This window comes from Candoia aspera, chromosome 6, assembly GCF_035149785.1.
Source record: "Candoia aspera isolate rCanAsp1 chromosome 6, rCanAsp1.hap2, whole genome shotgun sequence".
In the NCBI taxonomy this organism is placed as follows: Eukaryota; Metazoa; Chordata; class Lepidosauria; order Squamata; family Boidae; genus Candoia; species Candoia aspera.
The window spans coordinates 88,912,147-88,931,043 of record NC_086158.1 but is presented as its reverse complement, the minus strand read 5'-3'; the positions used below and the strand labels follow the sequence as shown (position 1 = coordinate 88,931,043).

The following is an 18,897-nucleotide window of genomic DNA, read 5'->3' as shown; positions in this document are numbered from 1 at the left end:
TAATTCATATTACACATACTGCTTCATTCTTTGATTAGTAGAAAAATATTGCCTTTTCCAAAACAGATAGATCACCCATTTCCAAAAGCCATTCCTTAACATCTGGAATAATATTACTTTTTCAATGTTTCAATATACAGTAATTATTTCAGCTGCCCCACTCCCCCAGGCTCAGTACGACCGTAACTGCTGATAGTCAGATTCTAGAGCTTTGGTATATAATTCAACATCACATTAACATCTTTAACATTTAAAGGTTATCCCATAAATCTGCTTACACAGTATATATTAACATACTATTCCACAAAGATACCAGATCATCACACAACCATATCATATGGATCAATGAACCCTCAAATTTTTTACACCTCCAACATAAAAACCTGATGTCCATCCTTTCAAATACATTCTTTGGGGTGTCCAATACGCCTTAAATACAAGTTTTAAATGAATCAACTTTAATCTCAAATCTGTTGATACCATTTTAACATTTTTAAGGATATGAATCCACCGATAGGGCATTATTGGAGATTCCAGTTCTTTAGTCCATGTTTGGAATATCACAGGAATGTCCACTTTAAAAATATTATTGAGCTTTTGATAGAGATATGTTATAGGTTTACTTTAGTCATGGATTCCATCAAATAAAAGAGCATCTCAGGTGCTTTTGAGGCAGCCAAAGCATCTGGCCCATTTTGATCCATGTTTAAGTTGAAGATACCACCACTGTTGCAAACTGGGAGGACAAATTCAAGTTGAATCAGAATGATGGAAATGACTAGCAATTCAAAGACGCAGACATAATTTGTATATGCTGTGATCAGGACATAAGTAACCAAAGCTAGCTTTGTTTTAAATTTGCAGATGACAATCTAGTAGGCTTGAAGATTATGTAAGATTAAATAATGCCAGATCCAGAAAAATCCAGACAAAGATATTTACCGAGAAATATTCAAAGAAGGAAGGGAGAAGGGTGCTTAAAAATTCCAGGACATGGTAGTTTTCTCCTACAACTCCATCCTCAGGCATTTAATCCCTTCTCCAGCATACACTACTCCATATTTCCGTCAGGGAAAGCAAAATTTATCAGTAACGCTAGATAGGCATTGTTTGTTGAGTTGTTCTGGTAGCACTGGCTGAGGAATTACAACACAGGTCAAGGTTTGCCACTGTTATAATAGGCTTCTTCTTGTACTCCTTCAGTCATGCCACAAGAAGGGTCCAAGCTGAACCTTGGGAAGAAGATCAGCATTCCCAGGGATGTGATGCTAGAAGAACTCTCTCTCCTTACCAACAGGGGATCCAAGATGTTTAAACTTCGCCAGCTGAGAGTAGAGAAATTCATATATGAAAACAACCCTGATGTTTTCAGCAGCAATTCTGTGGTAGGTATAAACAGACAATGGAATGGACTCCCTGGTAAATTCACATATTGAGGCTGGTTCTAGGTCCCAGATGTGCATATGTAAAGGGAATTTCCATTAGTAATCCATTATTACTTCCTTTTTTTCCATACCATAAAATCCAAAAGAGGGAAAATATGGAATAGCTGCATAATACCTTTTGATTGGTAGCTGTAGGACCTGTCCTTTTGAAAGCACCTAGAATTATGTTTGGAGAAAAGTAGTAAATTTGTGTGCATCTGAACAAGAGGGCATTTTTCTGTACTTTCTATCCTTCTGTTTTCTCCTGTAGCTCTGATATGTTGGCTGGGGAGTACAAAATTATTTTTGTTTTTGTTTTGCTTTTCACTCATGGATCTTCCTCACTGAAGTGGGGACAAAGCATCTCTGCATTGCTCAGTTCAGCAGAAACAGAACTTCGTACCTTCCTAAGATTTGGCAGGTCAGGAAACCTTCTCATAAACTGCAGTTAGCTCAGAGATGCAAGTCTGAACTGAACTGGAAATTAATTTTACCAAATAACTGTATTCGTGTAACATTTAATCAAGTGAGATAAAAATCTAGCAGACACATTCACATAACTTGCTAAGCTGGGTCCCTGTGAACTTTAGTTAGGGTTTTGTGTCTAGCGTGTTGTACAACTCCAGCCTGTTTGAATAGTTTACAATGTAATGTATTGTGTGAACCTAAATAATTATTTATTTCACAAACCAGTTTAAATATGTGGTTGAGTGCAGCCATTAAAAAAATCATCAATATAAATGACTCATCTAAGCTGATGACATTTTTTAACTTGTTATTTGGCCTGGTGGAAGTAACAATAAGATCATATAGGAGGGGGTGGCTATCTAGCTATCGATCCATCTGTCCTCAACCGGAGTTCCTAGGCATTAGGGCAGCAAGCCATTTCTTACTGGCCTTGGTTGAGCCTCTGATCAGTGCTGGGCAAGATTCATTACACTATTTAGCAAAGTGCTTCTTCCCTGCTAATTTTGTAGATACCTGTTCAGATACTCTCTGAATCGGTGTAAGAAAAGTAAAGTAAAATGCAGACTTTCAAGGAATGAGGAAAGATGATGTCTTGTCAAAGATGCCTCAAGTCAGGACAGCTCATAGTTCTGTCTCTTTATTCATGGGATAGTTTGTTTAGAGAGTTATTTAAGGGTAGGGCTCCCAGATCTGGGCTGCAAAAAACCTGGAGCCTCATGAAAACGCAGCAAAGAGAGTTTTCTTTGCCGCTTTTTTGTGGTTATCTGGATTTTCACAGCTAAGATCTGGTAGCCCTCTTATAGGGTGTTGACTGAATTGAAAAGTTAAATCCAGATTCAATTTCCTGCATTCCTGCTCATTTGAATAGCCTTCCATTGCGTAGCAAGTAATATACATTACTAGCTAGTAGCAAGCATAAGCCAGCAATTCTGGTCTGCACCAATATGAATCACCCCAAGATTGCAGCAAAAAGATACAAAAAGTCTAACTCTGTTGCCATCCAGGTTTTTACAGCTCAGATTGTAGGAAGCCATAATACTGCACAATCATCTCTTTGTAGATCAAAATCATATTTATGTTGAATTATAATGGAGAGCAAAAAGAATTTTGAAATGTGTGCAATTTATTTACTTTTTATCTTTATTCATAAAATATATTTCTTGAGCTGCCTGACTCCTGAATGACTCTGGGCAGCTTTCAAAGAAATAAAGGCAAGAAACATCCTAATCTCAGAGAAGTAAGATAGTTGCTCAGAGGAAACAATAACAATCCTCTTCCCCATGTGACTCCCAACTTAAAGGGGCCTCACAACCATCTTACCCCAAGGCCAGGTTGTCAAGGCAGGATGAGGCAGTCCAAATTTTGGGGTGTGGCGGGGGGAGATGCACTTCCTAATGGCTTGACAGGGAGAAGTTTCTCATTTGCAAGAATGTTATTATGCAACTACCCCGACTCCTTTATGGATTCTGGGGGGACTCAGGAAATATTGTCTCCCATTTATAACCCACCATATTCTTTTCAACGATTTCTTCCATATTTTTTCTTTCCATAGAAAAATTATTTATTTGCTAAGTCCTTCTATGCTGTTTTAATCAAAATGAACCTTAGTGGCTTAAAAACAATAAACATATAACTATACGAAGTTAATAATTTTAGCACACAACTCTCAGTGATGCCCACCCACGTCCCAGGTACACCTGTCATTTCAACATCTCAGTCCACAAATTCCTGCGCAAACAACTTCCTAATTGGTGACCATGAGGATGGTGATCTTATTTTGGGGGAGGGCAGTGTGATGGGAGGGCAGCTCCAGCAGAGACTGCTCACTTTTCAGCCCTCTCCCACCATACCTTGCAGGGGTGGGGACTCGTAGCATAATTCCTCTACCAGCATGTCTTGGGTAGGCAGCTTCTATCTGGAACCAGCAGACTCCTGGATACCTGGGTCTCAAGCCATTTAGGACCATGTAAGTTATTAGTAGTACTTGAATTGCACCCACAAACAAACTGGGAACCAACATCTCCTCTATATTATGTGACAAGACTGGGGTAACCCTGTTAGTACACAGGCAGCTGTGCTCTGTACGGCTGAAGTTTCTGGATGGTCTTCACAAGCATCCCATATACAGCACCTCCAGTAGTCCATTCAGGAGGTGACAAGAACATGAGTGACTGTTGCCAGGGCCTCTTGTCTCAGGGACCACTATACCTAGTGCACCAGGCAAGGCTGGGCAAAGGCTCTCCTGCCCACCTGCTGTTCCAGCAGAAGCTGTGAGTCCAGCAGAAACCCCAGATAAATGCCCCTTGGGGAGCAGAATCCCATCAAGAACTATTGTTGGAGTTGTTGCAGAAAGAATAGGCAATAATGAAATGGAATAAATGAAACTGAATATTAAGTGAGATAAAACCTGAGAGAAACAAGATTTTTCCTAATCCATATCCAGTCCTTTCTTACTTCCACCTGCATATGAAGCTAGCAGGTCAGTTTGAGGATACCAGATAGACCTTGTGACACACAGAGAACTACATCCTTCAAGAGAAGGGAATAGCCAAAAAGCTGTGGAGGGAATATCTGATGGAGACGTGCTGCTACGCTCCATATCTGATGCTGAATGTAGTTGCCTCACTATGCCTAATGGTAGGGCCACTACGTAATACAAATTGTTGCTGTACCTAGAAATATATGAATAACTATAAAACTCCACTTGTGTTGCTGCTTCTTTATAATTTGATCTCATAAATGGGAACTTTCCATACTGGAGTCATACCCACTGACAACTAGAGAAAGATTATCAATATAAAGCTTGCATTTTATTCTTGGAATTTTATTTTTGGAATTTACTCAATATAGTATTACTAAATTATTTTATAAGGATAGTAAAACATAAAAAGAAGCCTATAGATTATAATGGGAAAATTACACTATAAAATGTATTATATCATCTATATCATATACAGTACATATTTCTTTTGGATATTTACAATCCTATAACAGCCAAGGAAACTTGAAACATTGGGCTCCAGAACAAAGCTCTATTTTCTCTTTGGGAGAGGCAGGGGCTTGTTTCCTAGCCCTTAATAGATTGTGGGAATGCTATAGACATAATGTATCTTGATTTCAGCAAAACATTTGGCAAAGTGACCCAAATTGCCTCCCAACCTATTCCATTCCACTATCCCTCCTGATCCACTCCAGTATGACCCCCTTTGGGCTGTCTGCAGTAGAGATGCTGAAGTCCTCAGTTGTAGGCCAGCAATGTAGCTGGCAGCTCTAATGGTGATACAAGGATGCACCTACCCCTAGAGACTCCTGACATACATTCATTGCTGGCTAGTTAGCTGGTTTTCTATATATAGGTGATTGCATTTTACAGCATTTATATTTTTAATCAGAATTCAAAACTTGTAGGTCTTCCACTCATGATAGAAAAAACTCAAGTTGCAATTCTGTACTCACAGACATAAGTATAAATGCCATTAAACACAAAAGGCTTTTTGTCCCAGTAAATGTAAATATAGGTTTGCATGAAAAAGTATTTTAAAATGGCACAGATAAGGGAAAGAATTACTCAGAAGTATTACAGACACAGCACTCTATAAAAGGTAAAGTCATACTTGTATTCTGCTTAACACCTGCTGATTACATGTTCCCATCCACAAAGTTTTCTTGAAAGCACTACTGAAATGGAAAAGGCACTTGACTTTCCTATAATTTCACAGCATTACTTGCACAATATTATATGCATCTGGAAGAAGATTAACCTCCCCTGCAACACTAAAGTAACTAAAAAAGTACTGAGGTAGTTGAGGAGGCTGACTGTAACTCCAGACGTGTTGTTAATAACATAGAGAGTAAGCATTTTGGGAAGCCCTTAATCAGGGAGGTAGAAATAGAAACACACTTGATGGCCTCAATCATGAAAGGTACTCATGACATCCTGTCAAAGTAGCAGGCCACCCTCTTGAGTGATGGCAGGACCCTGGGATGCCCACAAGCTCCATCTCTCTGAGAGGGATCATCTTCCATTGCCTAATTGGAAATGTTGGAAGGGAGTCAAGTGTCTTGCAGCATTAGGAAATTGGCCACCTTTGTGACTTTTGTGTGGGGCTACTAGAAGTAAAAAATCTGGCTTATGTCTGAAATAACATGTGCCTCTTAGCCTGGTTATTTAATGACTAACACAAACTCAACCAAAGCATGTCAAAATGCCAGATTTTAATGCATGCGGGTTAGACATGCAGCTGTACCGCCTGGGCTCCTCTGGCTGTTTTTGGAATGGGAAGTGTCTACAGAAATAAAAGGAACATTTTGTTGTAATTGGGAAACTACTCCTGGTATATAATTAGGTTCATAAATCACTCTGAGCCATGATTTGATTAATATTTGTTTGTTCTGATGTTAACAATTATAATACCACTCTTCAAATTAAAGTTTTCCCACAATGACTTAAAACACCTAAAGTTGATTAAAGTTGAATGTAATCAACAATGTCTGTGTTCATACAACAAACAAACCAAATGTGATGAATTATAGCTAGTTTTGTGTCCAACTACAAGTAATGATTTTCTTTGGTGTTTTAAGTTGCCACACTGCAGCTACAGATCAAATCAGTAATGCTGAAATACACATACACAAAAAAGAGATTAAGATTTATTTATTAAGGGAGGCTGTAGGCTGTAAGAGACAAAATGTGTTACTCTTTTTCCTGTTGAGGAAATCTTGTCTAAAGAGGAGGTCTTCCTGGCTAACAATTGGTAGCCACCTAGCCATCACGATGGTGGTGAGAAACCATGAATGCAGCTTGGCCAAATGCAGCTACAGATCACTGCTTTGGAAAACCTGTTGCTCTGTTTTACACACTGAAAAGGTTTGGAATGTTGCATCTGAGTTATTTTCCCCCTGCCTTTAGTCTCTCACAGAACCCCATCATGTTCTAGTGAACCCCAGGATTCTGCAGAACATAGTTTGAAAAACCTTTTTCTAGGGTATTAGCTATCCCACCCAATTTTGCGTCATGTACACATCTTATAAAGCAGCCTGTCCATCTCTTCATCCAATTTCAATTTTATTGTTTTTAACTATTTTAATGATTTTGCAGTTAGTTTTTGGTTGTTTTTGTATTGTTTTTTTGATTTTTAACTCTGTAAACCACCCAGAGACATGACAGTGAGATGAACAGCTATATAAATTTAATAAAGAAGAATAAGAATAATTCCATCTACTTCTTCCTCCATTAAAACTAATGTACAGGACTAGAACTGTGAAGTACCATAATTAATACTTTCTCCATTTTTATGAGGAACCATTGATGAGTGCTCTTTGAGTAATGTTTCAAGGACACTATATATTTATATGGGCAATCCATCCAGTTTGCTAATCAAACTATCAGCAATACATATCATTACCCTGAATGTATTAAAATCCTTTTTAAAAAAAAAAAATGAGATGTGCATTTGACTACATTCAGCTTTAGTCTCTTTTAAAATCCAGAACTCCACCATAACATGATCTGTTTCCCTTGGAGTTTCTGCAATTTCCACTTCCTCAGTTAAATTTTCCCTGTCGATTGGGATCAGGTCAGGAGAGCTGATCCTCTTCCTCTGTTCTGTGAAGAAAAAAGCTGTCAACAAGACAAGTCATGAATTTCCTAAGAAGAGGACAAGTGGCAGAATCTTTCTCCTAGCAGGTGCCAAAATAATTATAGTTCCCCAATACTTCATGCCTCTGAAAGATCTGCAATTTGTTTTTGGAAGCCATCCACATCTTTTTCTAGATGCCAACAACAGTATTGTTTTTATTTGTTTCTCTACTAATTTTACTTCAGCAAAGGATCGTTACCTTGTCGTGGTGCTGGAGCTTGAGCACCTCAATGATGCCATGAGCTAAACCGTGAAGGGCCACCCAAGACGGGAAGGTCATGACAGAGAGGTCAGACTAAATGCGATCCCTGGGGAAGGTAATGGCAACCCACCCCAGTATTCTTGCCATGAAAACTAAATGGATCAGTACAACCAGAGATATGTCGGTATACCATCGGAAGATGAGACCCCCAGGTCGGAAGATGGTCAAAATGCTACTGGGGAGGAACAGAGGATGAGTTCAACTAGCCCCAGACGTGATGACGCAGCTAGCTCAAAGCCGAAAGGTCGGCTAGCAGCCGACGGTGCTGGTGGTGAACGGCGAATCCGATGTTCTAAGGATCAACACACCATTGGAACCTGGAATGTAAGATCTATAAGCCAGGGCAAATTGGATGTGGTTATTGGTGAGATGTCAAGATTAAAGATAGACATTTTGGGCATCAGTGAACTGAAATGGACTGGAATGGGCCACTTCACATCAAATGACCACCAGATCTACTACTGTGGACAAGAGGACCACAGAAGAAATGGAGTAGCCTTCATAATTAATCATAAAGTGGCTAAAGCAGTGCTTGGATACAATCCAAAAAACGACAGAATGATCTCAATTCAAATTCAGGGCAAGCCATCTAACATCACAGTGATCCAAATATACGCCCCAACCACAAATGCTGAAGAAGCTGAAGTAGAGCGGTTCTATGAGGATCTGCAGCACCTACTGGACAACACACCTAAAAGAGATGTTATTTTCATCACAGGAGACTGGAATGCTAAGGTGGGCAGTCAAATGACACCTGGAATTACAGGTAAGTATGGCCTGGGAGAACAAAACGAAGCAGGACATAGGCTGATAGAATTTTGCCAAGACAATTCACTCTGCATAACAAACACTCTCTTCCAACAACCTAAGAGACGGCTTTATACATGGACTTCACCAGATGGACAACATCGAAATCAGATTGACTACATCCTTTGCAGCAAAAGGTGGCGGACATCTGTACAGTCGGTAAAAACAAGACTTGGAGCTGACTGTAGTTCAGATCACGAACTACTTCTTGCACAATTTAGGATCAGACTAAAGAGATTAGGGAAGACCCACAGATCAGCTAGATATGAGCTCACTAATATTCCTAAGGAACATGCAGTGGAGGTGATGAATAGATTTAAGGGACTGGACTTAGTAGATAGGGTCCCGGAAGAACTCTGGACAGAAGTTCGCAACATTGTTCAGGAGGCGGCAACAAAATACATCCCAAAGAAAGAGAAAACCAAGAAGGCAAAATGGCTGTCTGCTGAGACACTAGAAGTAGCCCAAGAAAGAAGGAAAGCAAAAGGCAACAGTGATAGGGGGAGATATGCCCAATTAAATGCAAAATTCCAGAGGTTAGCCAGAAGAGATAAGGAATTATTTTTAAACAAGCAATGCGCGGAAGTGGAAGAAGACAATAGAATAGGAAGGACAAGAGACCTCTTCCAGAAAATTAGAAACATTGGAGGTAAATTCCAGGCAAAAATGGGTATGATCAAAAACAAAGATGGCAAGGACCTAACAGAAGAAGAAGAGATCAAGAAAAGGTGGCAAGAATATAAAGAAGACCTGTATAGGAAGGATAACAATATCGGGGATAGCTTTGACGGTGTGGTCAGTGAACTAGAGCCAGACATCCTGAAGAGTGAGGTTGAGTGGGCCTTAAGAAGCATTGCTAATAAGAAGGCAGCAGGAGATGATGGCATCCCAGCTGAACTGTTCAAAATCTTGCAAGATGATGCTGTCAAGCTAATGCATGCTATATGCCAGCAAATTTGGAAAACACAAGAATGGCCATCAGATTGGAAAAAATCAACTTATATCCCCATACGAAAAAAGGGAAACACTAAAGAATGTTCAAAGTATCGAACAGTGGCACTCATTTCACATGCCAGTAAGGTAATGCTCAAGATCCTTCAAGGTAGACTTCAGCAGTTCATGGAGCGAGAATTGCCAGATGTACAAGCTGGCTTTAGAAAAGGCAGAGGAACTAGAGACCAAATTGCCAATATCCGCTGGATAATGGAAAAAGCCAGGGAGTTTCAGAAAAACATCTATTTCTGTTTTATTGACTATTCTAAAGCCTTTGACTGTGTGGACCATAACAAATTGTGGCAAGTTCTTAGTGGTATGGGGACACCAAGTCATCTTGTATGCCTCCTGAAGAATCTGTATAACGACCAAGTAGCAACAGTAAGAACAGACCATGGAACAACGGACTGGTTTAAGATTGGGAAAGGAGTATGGCAGGGCTGTATACTCTCACCCTACCTATTCAACTTGTATGCAGAACACATCATGCGACAAGCTGGCCTTGAGGAATCCAAGGCTGGAGTTAAAATCTCTGGAAGAAACATTAACAATCTCAGATATGCAGATGATACCACTTTGATGGCTGAAAGCGAAGAGGAACTGAGGAGCCTTATGATGAAGGTGAAAGAAAAAAGTGCAAAAGCTGGCTTGCAGCTAAACCTCAAAAAAACCAAGATTATGGCAACCAGCTTGATTGATAACTGGCAAATAGAGGGAGAAAATGTAGAAGCAGTGAAAGACTTTGTATTCCTAGGTGCAAAGATTACTGCAGATGCTGACTGCAGTCAGGAAATCAGAAGACGCTTAATCCTTGGGAGAAGAGCAATGACAAATCTCGATAAAATAGTTAAGAGCAGAGACATCACACTGACAACAAAGGTCCGCATAGTTAAAGCAATGGTGTTCCCCATAGTAACATATGGCTGCGAGAGCTGGACCATAAGGAAGGCTGAGCGAAGGAAGATCGATGCTTTTGAACTGTGGTGTTGGAGGAAAATTCTGAGAGTGCCTTGGACTGCCAGAAGATCAAACCAGTCCATCCTCCAGGAAATCAAGCCAGACTGCTCACTTGAGGGAATGATATTAAAGGCAAAACTGAAATACTTTGGCCACATAATGAGAAGACAGGACACCCTGGAGAAGATGCTGATGCTAGGGAGAGTGGAGGGCAAAAGGAAGAGGGGCCGACCAAAGGCAAGATGGACGGATGATATTCTAGAGGTGACGGACTTGTCCCTGGGGGAGCTGGGGGTGTTGACGACCGACAGGAAGCTCTGGCGTGGGCTGGTCCATGAAGTCACGAAGAGTCGGAAGCGACTAAACGAATAAACAACAACCCAACTAACATTTCCGTCTCTCCACATTTCCTAACCATCTCATGCATCTACATATCCTATGAATTCCGTATTCTCATGCCTCTCCTGTTGTGCTTAAAATAGGGCATTCGTATAGGTATGGGACAGGGAGATTCCCCAGAGCTCTGTCAGATTCTTTTCCTGATGGCTTTGTGCCTAGATTGCATATTCTGTGACCTGCTCTGCTCTGCAGCTCTTATGACTAGTGCTGAATACAGTGAAGAGAGTGTGTTAACTCAGTCTTTGGGTGTTTTGTGTCTACTCACCTATATTTAGCTGCCCAGACAGCTGATACTGGACGCCTGTTTACAGACTACAGACCTTTCTTCCCTAACTTATGCTACACATAAAAGAAGTAAAATGCATGCATTCCCATATGCAAGAAGCAGCACAGTTGCCAGCTGTGAAGCAGGAACCTATGAGAACACTTACCTCAAACAAGAATTGATTAACTGTTGCATAGTGGATAATGTGCCCTGGAACTTACCTTAATATCCAAATATTTATGGATATATAATAGGGGGCTCATTTAGGTAATTCACAGATAGCCTATGATGTTCACCTGAAATTAGAATGGTTTGCCAATATTAGAAGTAGAAACCTGCAAGAAACAATTCAGCATAAGCAGCTTTTTAAAAAGGACATCTTATGCCATCAGAAGTTCTAGGATCAGCACATCCTGATGCAGTATCTAAACATTTTAGAATCTGAAAGACACTTCTGAAAGTTCTCCATGAGAAACAGCTTCCCTTAGTTATCAGTTAATTGGCCCTCAATAAATACCACACCTTTCTTGATTTCCTGCCAACATCCATCCCAAAGTTCTAAAGACAAACTTAAAATTGCAAATGGCCTTTTTTGCTCCCTTTGCTGAGCTTTGGCTTTTCAGGACCAACAAAGCAGGACTACATCAGCCTTTTTCAAGAGGGGTTCAGAAAGAGACTTTGGCTCTCTGGGGACTAAGTTTGATTGACAAAATCAGCTATCAGGGATTCTTAGTGGTCACTGCAAAGTCCACTGACAGATTGGCTACTTTATGCCTGTGGGCAATTAGAAACAGCAGCCGTAAGTTGACTGTTTTTGGATCCTGGGTGGAAATTAAGCTGGCTTAAGAAATTTCTGTCCAGATTTCAAGCTTTGGCAACTATGTTGAGCAGGTGTTCTGTTAAAATAGCAATTGCCCTGGCCACTGCTGGGTGGATTCACCTATGAGCACCCTCCAATGTGTGCCAGGAAGGCACGCCTGGGCACTAATCACTTTCCTTTCTGTGGTGGGTCTTTGAGGACACAGGGCTTCCATCTGCATGAGCAAACAACAGCCAGAAGTCATTTTAGAATTATAGAATCATACAGTGACAAGGGACCTTAGAAGTCATCTAGTCCAACCCCTTGCTCAGTGCAGGAGATGTTTGCTCATGATGAACATTTCACTATTCCAGGACTGGTGGAAAAAATGAGAGAGAAAAAAAAAATCTCAGAGTTTCACCACTTTGCCATTCTTTCAGGCAACTACAGAGAGAACTCCATGCAGTTTTCTTGCCAACATTTTTCAGAATGGCTTGCCACTACCTTTTTCCTAGGCTGAGGGAGAATGACTGGCCCAACATTACCAAACTGGCTTTGTTCCTAAGGCAGGACTAGAATTCATGGTCTCCTGTTTTCTAGCTGATGCCTTTAACCACCATTATTTTTTCTTGCTAATTTTTTTCTTTCTACTTACCTTTTTCTTGAGGCTGCTAACCATTTGCATTTGAATTAATATATTGCTGCTCGTCATCCAAGCACAGTGGGGTTCAAGAATATTAGCAGATAAAAACAAAAGTATGGAATTTGCTTCTTGACAATTATTCAATTTTGCCCCTTTCTCATATTTTCTCCTTTTCTCTTTTCTTATGTCCCCCTTCCTTCTTCTTACCTAGGAACACTTCCAGAGGTTTATCCCATCTGTTGGGGGACACTATGGAGCTGATTCCTACAGATATTCTCATGGTGGTGGGAGGATGGTGAGTGGTGTAACTGTAGGACCATATGGATCCAGTAAACTGCAATATCCTCCCACCCCTCCTCCAAAGCCTGGGAGCAAAGGTGGAGCCGGAGGAGCAGGAACTGGCCACAGCGAGGGATCTGCCAGCACAGTGGGAGGAGTGGATGGAGGTGGAAGTGAGACTGGTGGTGGAAAAAGTAAGTAGTTGTTTTCATCCAATAGATGAGTATTGCAATAAAATGCTTATTATGAAAATCCTGTCCTTTTCAAGATATTTCCTACTTCTGAATATATCTGAGAGAATTTCACTGCTGACACTGCCTGAACTGGCATGAAGAAAAGGACATACAAGTTTTTCACCACAGTTGGTAGTGAAAATAAGTAAGGTATCCAAATAGTTTCATAAAGAACTCTGGGGTTCTTTGGTAACCATTATCCTATTCAAAGGAAGCAGCATGACTTTATAGCAGGAAAAGCTATTTGATTCATTGGTCCAAACTTTTAACTGAGACTCGTATGTCACAAAAGCAGTTTTGAAAGCCTGAAATTATAATATACTGAGCTGACATCTCCTTGACCATGAGACTGTATCTGTTCAATTCCTTAGGGGATAAAATTGTGACAGATCTGATCCCTCCTTTGTTTACTGAAAGTTGTATGTCCACTTTCCCTGATCCTCTTAATGACGAGGTTCCAAATTTTCTTAATTCACAGTGCCCTTAGTAGTTCAGCAATTTTTTAATAGTACCCTTATACCAAAACTGTGAACTACCTTGAGCTTGTAGTTTCTGTGGTGCCCAACAAATGTCAAATATTGCTGTGTTTCCTTTAAAATCTTCAAGTGTCCTGCAGTGCCCTAGTGAGTTTGCTGTAGCACTCTGAAGGGCTGCAGCACAGTTTGGGAACCATGGTTTTAATGACTTATTTATTTATTTATTTATTTTCTATCCCACCTTTATTATTTTTATCAATAACTCAAGGCAGCAAACATACCTAACACTCCTTCCTCCTACTTTTTTCCCCACAACAACCACCCTGTGAGGTGGGTTGGGCTGAGAGAGAGGGACTGGCCCAAGGTCACCCAGCCAGCTTTCTTGCCTCAGGCGGGACTAGAACTCTTGGTCTTCTGGTTTCTAGCCCATCGCCTTAACCACTAGACCAAACATTCCCTTTTTTCTCTATCTTTATTAGCCCATCCTTATTATTTTCATTTCTCCTTGCTTTCTATCATGTGTTCTTTACTAAAACAAATTTGCTAAAACATTTATTTTGTTTGTTTGTTTGTTTATTTATTGTTAAAGGGATGTTGCTTGGGGATAAGCCTGTATGTGCATTTTTGTATGTAAACAAGGCAGTGTTGTTGGCTGAGATCCCAAAGGATTTGCAGCAAATATTACCTTGTATTATGTAATGAAGAATAAGAATCTGAAAACTAATATATCAAAGACAAGGTAGTTGTGTCTGAGTTATTACAAGTTACATACACATGGTAAAAAATTAGAGCAAGTAGATGAATTTGTGTACTTTGGTAGAACATTTACTAAAGAGGTAAAACTGGATGAGAACTGTTAGGATGTGCAAATACTGGTCCAAAGGTAATGGGTAGTGCATGGTCCATTGCAGAGGATGAAAATTTGTTGAAAAAAATGAAAATAGCTATATATAAGAGCCCAATTTGTTATCTGGGAGTGAGAGTTTTGTATGTCAGAGATACATAAAAGTAAGCTGAATGCAGTAGGAATGGGGTATTTAAGGAAGGGTAGGTGGCATAATGAAAGAAAGGGTCAGTAATGAATGGGTGATGAATGTGGATTGAATACAGAACTGAGTAAGTACACTGAGGTAGTTTTGTCATAGAGAGAAAACAAAGAGGGATCAAATTGCAAAACAAATATATGAAGAAAGAGTGAATAGTCTGACAGGTAGAAGGATATGGGGAGGTATAGTGAATGATATTGGTGTAATCTAGATTTAGTTAGATTTCCTTTTTTTTTTAATCTCATACCTTTAATTTCTTTCTCCTAGTATTTCTTACTCCTTTTCTGTATTTTGCATAACATTGCTTACCCCAGAAGAAAATGGTGCTATGGGGATGGATGGATGGATGGATGAGGTTCAAAAATATGAGTAATTTATGAACAGTGTATTCTGAGCACAGAAGTTTACTTGCTTTGGTTAACTATATGCTTGAAACGACCTTTATTGCCATCATTCACTTCATGCTGTGTAGTATTAATCCACCAGTCCAGGATGCTGCTTTATATATTTCTCTCTTTACTTAAGTTTTCTTCTTTTCCTTTATATTATAGGTGAAAATAAAGGTGGGAGTGGGAAACAAGTTTCCCTTTTTAAGACCTACATTTCTCCGTGGGAAAGAGCTCTAGGCATTACTCCCCAAGAGAAAAGTGAATTCAGCATTGATCTCTTGACTTATGGCACCAAAGCGGACCTCTGTCATTATAAAACTTTCAATAGGTAAGAGAAAGTGATGAGGCTGGCAGTAGATATAAAATACAAGGGATGATGAGATAAATTACATGTTGATTTGTCCAGATATTTTAGCTTATTGACTAGGAGTGCTTCCCTTCTAACTAATGAGGGCGCATGAAAAACAGTCACCATGGAGCACCTTCTCTTGCCATGCTGCTGTTTGCAGCAAAATGACAAAACTTTCATGGGTCAAGAATGGAACTTGTATGAGAGGAATCAGCAGTTCTCAGACTCAAGTGAACCATTACATCATCATAGCCAAGCTGCATCCCATGGCCTTGAAGAGAATGTTAAAATATCTGTTGACTGAGAAGTACTGTAGAAAAATGTCTAGAATTTAAATCTTGGACAAAAGACCTGTAAAAGGCTTTGGCTGCTGTGTCCTGCAGTAGGCAGTTTTTTTGTGTGGATACAGCTCACATTTGTGAGACTTCTGCTGACAAGCAGTTTCCTGAATATGGGGTTTAAGTGTCTGTAGAAAAGAGACTTCCTGCCATGTCTAGCGTGAAGTTTGATAGCAGGATCTCCCAGCACTATAGGAGGAGAGCCTGCATCTTGACATCAATGATTAGCACCAGTAGTAGTAGCTCCAGTACTACTTCTGCCCCAGATCCACCAACTATTGCTGGAGCAGCTGCATCCTCCAATGACAAATCCTCCAATGCTGGTCTTTCGAAGCCAAATACCTGCTTTCCTGCCTGATAAATAGATGGGAATCCAAGCAAATTTACTACCTTCCTAGCCCAACATAAACTGTTTCTCCCTTAGACCTGAGCACTTTCCCACTGACCTCAGTAGGTTTTTTCATGGGAGACTTGGGGGTAACGAGTAACCCACTTTTCTGATGCAAAACAGCCCATACTTGGGACTACAAAATTATTCCCATTTTCTCCAGGAAATTCAAGCTGTTTGGACTTCCTTAAGGTTCATCTGATTCATGCCAAAGGCTCTTAAAAGAGCTCTGCTGACCTTCATCATTAAAAAGGATCCCCTCATTGCTGCTGCAAATCATGTCTAGGTTTCTATCAGTTTTCTCATCTCTGCATGGTCGTCTAAGAAGCTGGATGCCAAGCATATTGGACCATTCCCTGGAATAGCACAGATCAATCATACAGCCTTTTACTTGAAGCTTCCAATCAACCTGAAAATACATGCCAGTCTTCCACCATTCCTTCCTACACCTAGAACACTCGCTTTGCCCCTGTACACCTCTGTCCCCTGTTCCCAGATCTCATTGTGGGAGAGGAAGAATTCAAGATGGAATGTATTTTGGATTCTCAGCACACAAGGGATTTGACTGTAATATTTGATTCATTAGCAAAGAAGGAAATCCACTCCTACAGCCCTCTTCTTCTGGACACGTAGTTAACAATTGGCTGGGAAGAACAAAACTTTAGCTGCATTTCCCAGCCTGATTCCTACTCATTTTCTCTCACTGGAAGTGGACAGTGGCTATTAGAGTTACTAGAATAACTAACTAGAGTAAGTATAAAAGATAGATTAACATCTGACATCCAGGACTGTAAATCCTCTACAGAACCTATACACTGAGAAGAAATATATAGAAAAGACATAAGGAATACACCAGAAGAACAATGGAGGATACTTAGGAAACATTGTGAAACTGAGGAAATCTATGTGTGAGAATACAGTGAGGGTGTAAAGAATGTATTGGATACTAGTGATAGAACAACATGGAAATATCTGGATTGCTTGCACAATTGGCTCCTCACTATGAGGCACTGCTTTCCTTCAATCACCAGGAAGCAGAATTTATTGAACTCAGTACAATGCTATGTTATTAAGCCCAGTTTCCCTGAACAGGATCCTTCTCTACTCAGAATTAAGTCCCTTCAGGAAAGGTGCCTTGATATTTAATCAGAATTTGCCTTGTGATTATCCTAGTGCTTTTTTTCTTAGACCCCCCCCCAAAGTGATTATTTTCTTAATATATTTCTACCCATTTCCACACCCCATTTCTGACAGAAGATTTTGCCTATCCATTATTGATTGATTGACTGATTTTGATTCTCTGAAATGTAATCTCTGTTCTGTGAGTGAGGAATGGACATGAAATTTAGTCCTTCTCTGTCCGCAGTATCTCCACTCTGTTTCATACACTCAATTGATTCTTCAAGCATTCTGCAGAGTATGAGCAAGCATTTTCCCTATTTGCTTGGGAAATAGAACTAGGAATAGTTATTAATACAGAACTGGATCAATTGGTTTTGTCAGAGGAACATCTATAGCTAAGATTTTTTAATCTACTGAGCTGGCAGGAAAAGGCTATAATGTCTATAAAGCCTGATGGTTGATTCTACTTTTCCCTAGGACTGCAATGCCTTATGGGGGATATGAAAAGGCAGCCAAACTGATGACTTTCCAGATGCCTGAATTTGATGTTGGCCCTTTGGTACCTGAACCTCTTATTGTGTATAATCAAGAAGTCACCAATCGACCCTCCTTTAACAGAACCCCAGTACCCTGGCTGGGGTCAGGAGAACCAAATGAATACAACATTGAGGTGAATGTACCACTGGCAGGTGAAACCGAAGAATTATAGAAACTCCCCTCCCTTTAATTAAATCTTCCCATTTGCATGTCTGTAATAAGGAGCTGAACATGCAGAAATTTCTCAACTTTGCCCTAAGAACAACCACATTCTAATATATCTTTGCTGTTGTATTGATCCATATTGGAGTTTGAAGAAAACAAAGCACTAAAATTGCAAGGGAGGGGTGAAGAGGGGGAGAGAGAGAGAGAGAGAGAGAGAGAGAAAGGAGAAAGAGCTTTTTTACTTGCACTCCAAAGCATAAATACAAACCATATGACATTTAATGCTTCTAGTCTGCTCTGTCCCAACTTTGTTCCATTGTTTTGTCATTTGGCAAAATGAATAAAGCATCTAGAAAAATAGAAGACAATGTGATATTCTCTTCCTTAGTTCTATGGGTTCTGTCTATGAGATGATCTTCGTTTGATTTATTTTCATCCAAGAAACAGCAGGACTCAGGGAACTTGAAGAACTTGTTAAAATGAAAGTAATCACACGTCAACCACCCAATGTGGCAGCTCAGGCCTGCTATACAAATAATGAGTTCTTAATTGATCACAGAAAAAAAATTACACCTACTCACAGAAGGTGGGGAGCTCCTATTACAATTTAGGCATACCTCTTGAAGGCTACATCCACACAGCCTTGCTCCCCTTCTGTTCCAGAGCTGGGAGGAAATTGTGCTGCTCTAAATCTTGCTGCTCCCTTAGTATGCACCTAGAATGGTCCATGCTGGACTGCTGTTTACACATCTTAACACACTGTTCGCACATAATATTCTTATAGCTGTGACTGGTGCCCCCCACCAGTGGAAATTCCAGCCCCGCCCAATATAATCTACCATGTGAGAAGCTTCCTTCAGTTGGCATGCAAAATGCTCTGGTTATTCCATGCACTGATTTTTTTTTCTTTCCCATTATA

The 18,897-nt window shown here is 40.1% G+C and overlaps 1 protein-coding gene across 2 annotated transcripts in view; it reads left to right on the top strand.

Annotated features, from left to right (window-relative positions):
* MYOZ1 (myozenin 1) overlaps positions 1 to 18,368 on the top strand; it is a 32,419-nt gene extending 14,051 nt beyond the window's left edge. For both annotated transcript variants that reach the window (XM_063306174.1, XM_063306175.1), the window contains 4 exons: positions 1,204 to 1,385; positions 12,868 to 13,129; positions 15,242 to 15,407; positions 17,754 to 18,368. In XM_063306174.1, the coding sequence (XP_063162244.1) occupies positions 1,204 to 1,385; positions 12,868 to 13,129; positions 15,242 to 15,407; positions 17,754 to 17,985 (842 nt within the window). In that variant the 3' untranslated portion in view covers positions 17,986 to 18,368. The remainder of the gene's footprint in view (positions 1 to 1,203; positions 1,386 to 12,867; positions 13,130 to 15,241; positions 15,408 to 17,753) is intronic.
* The last annotated feature ends 529 nt before the right edge of the window (positions 18,369 to 18,897 follow it).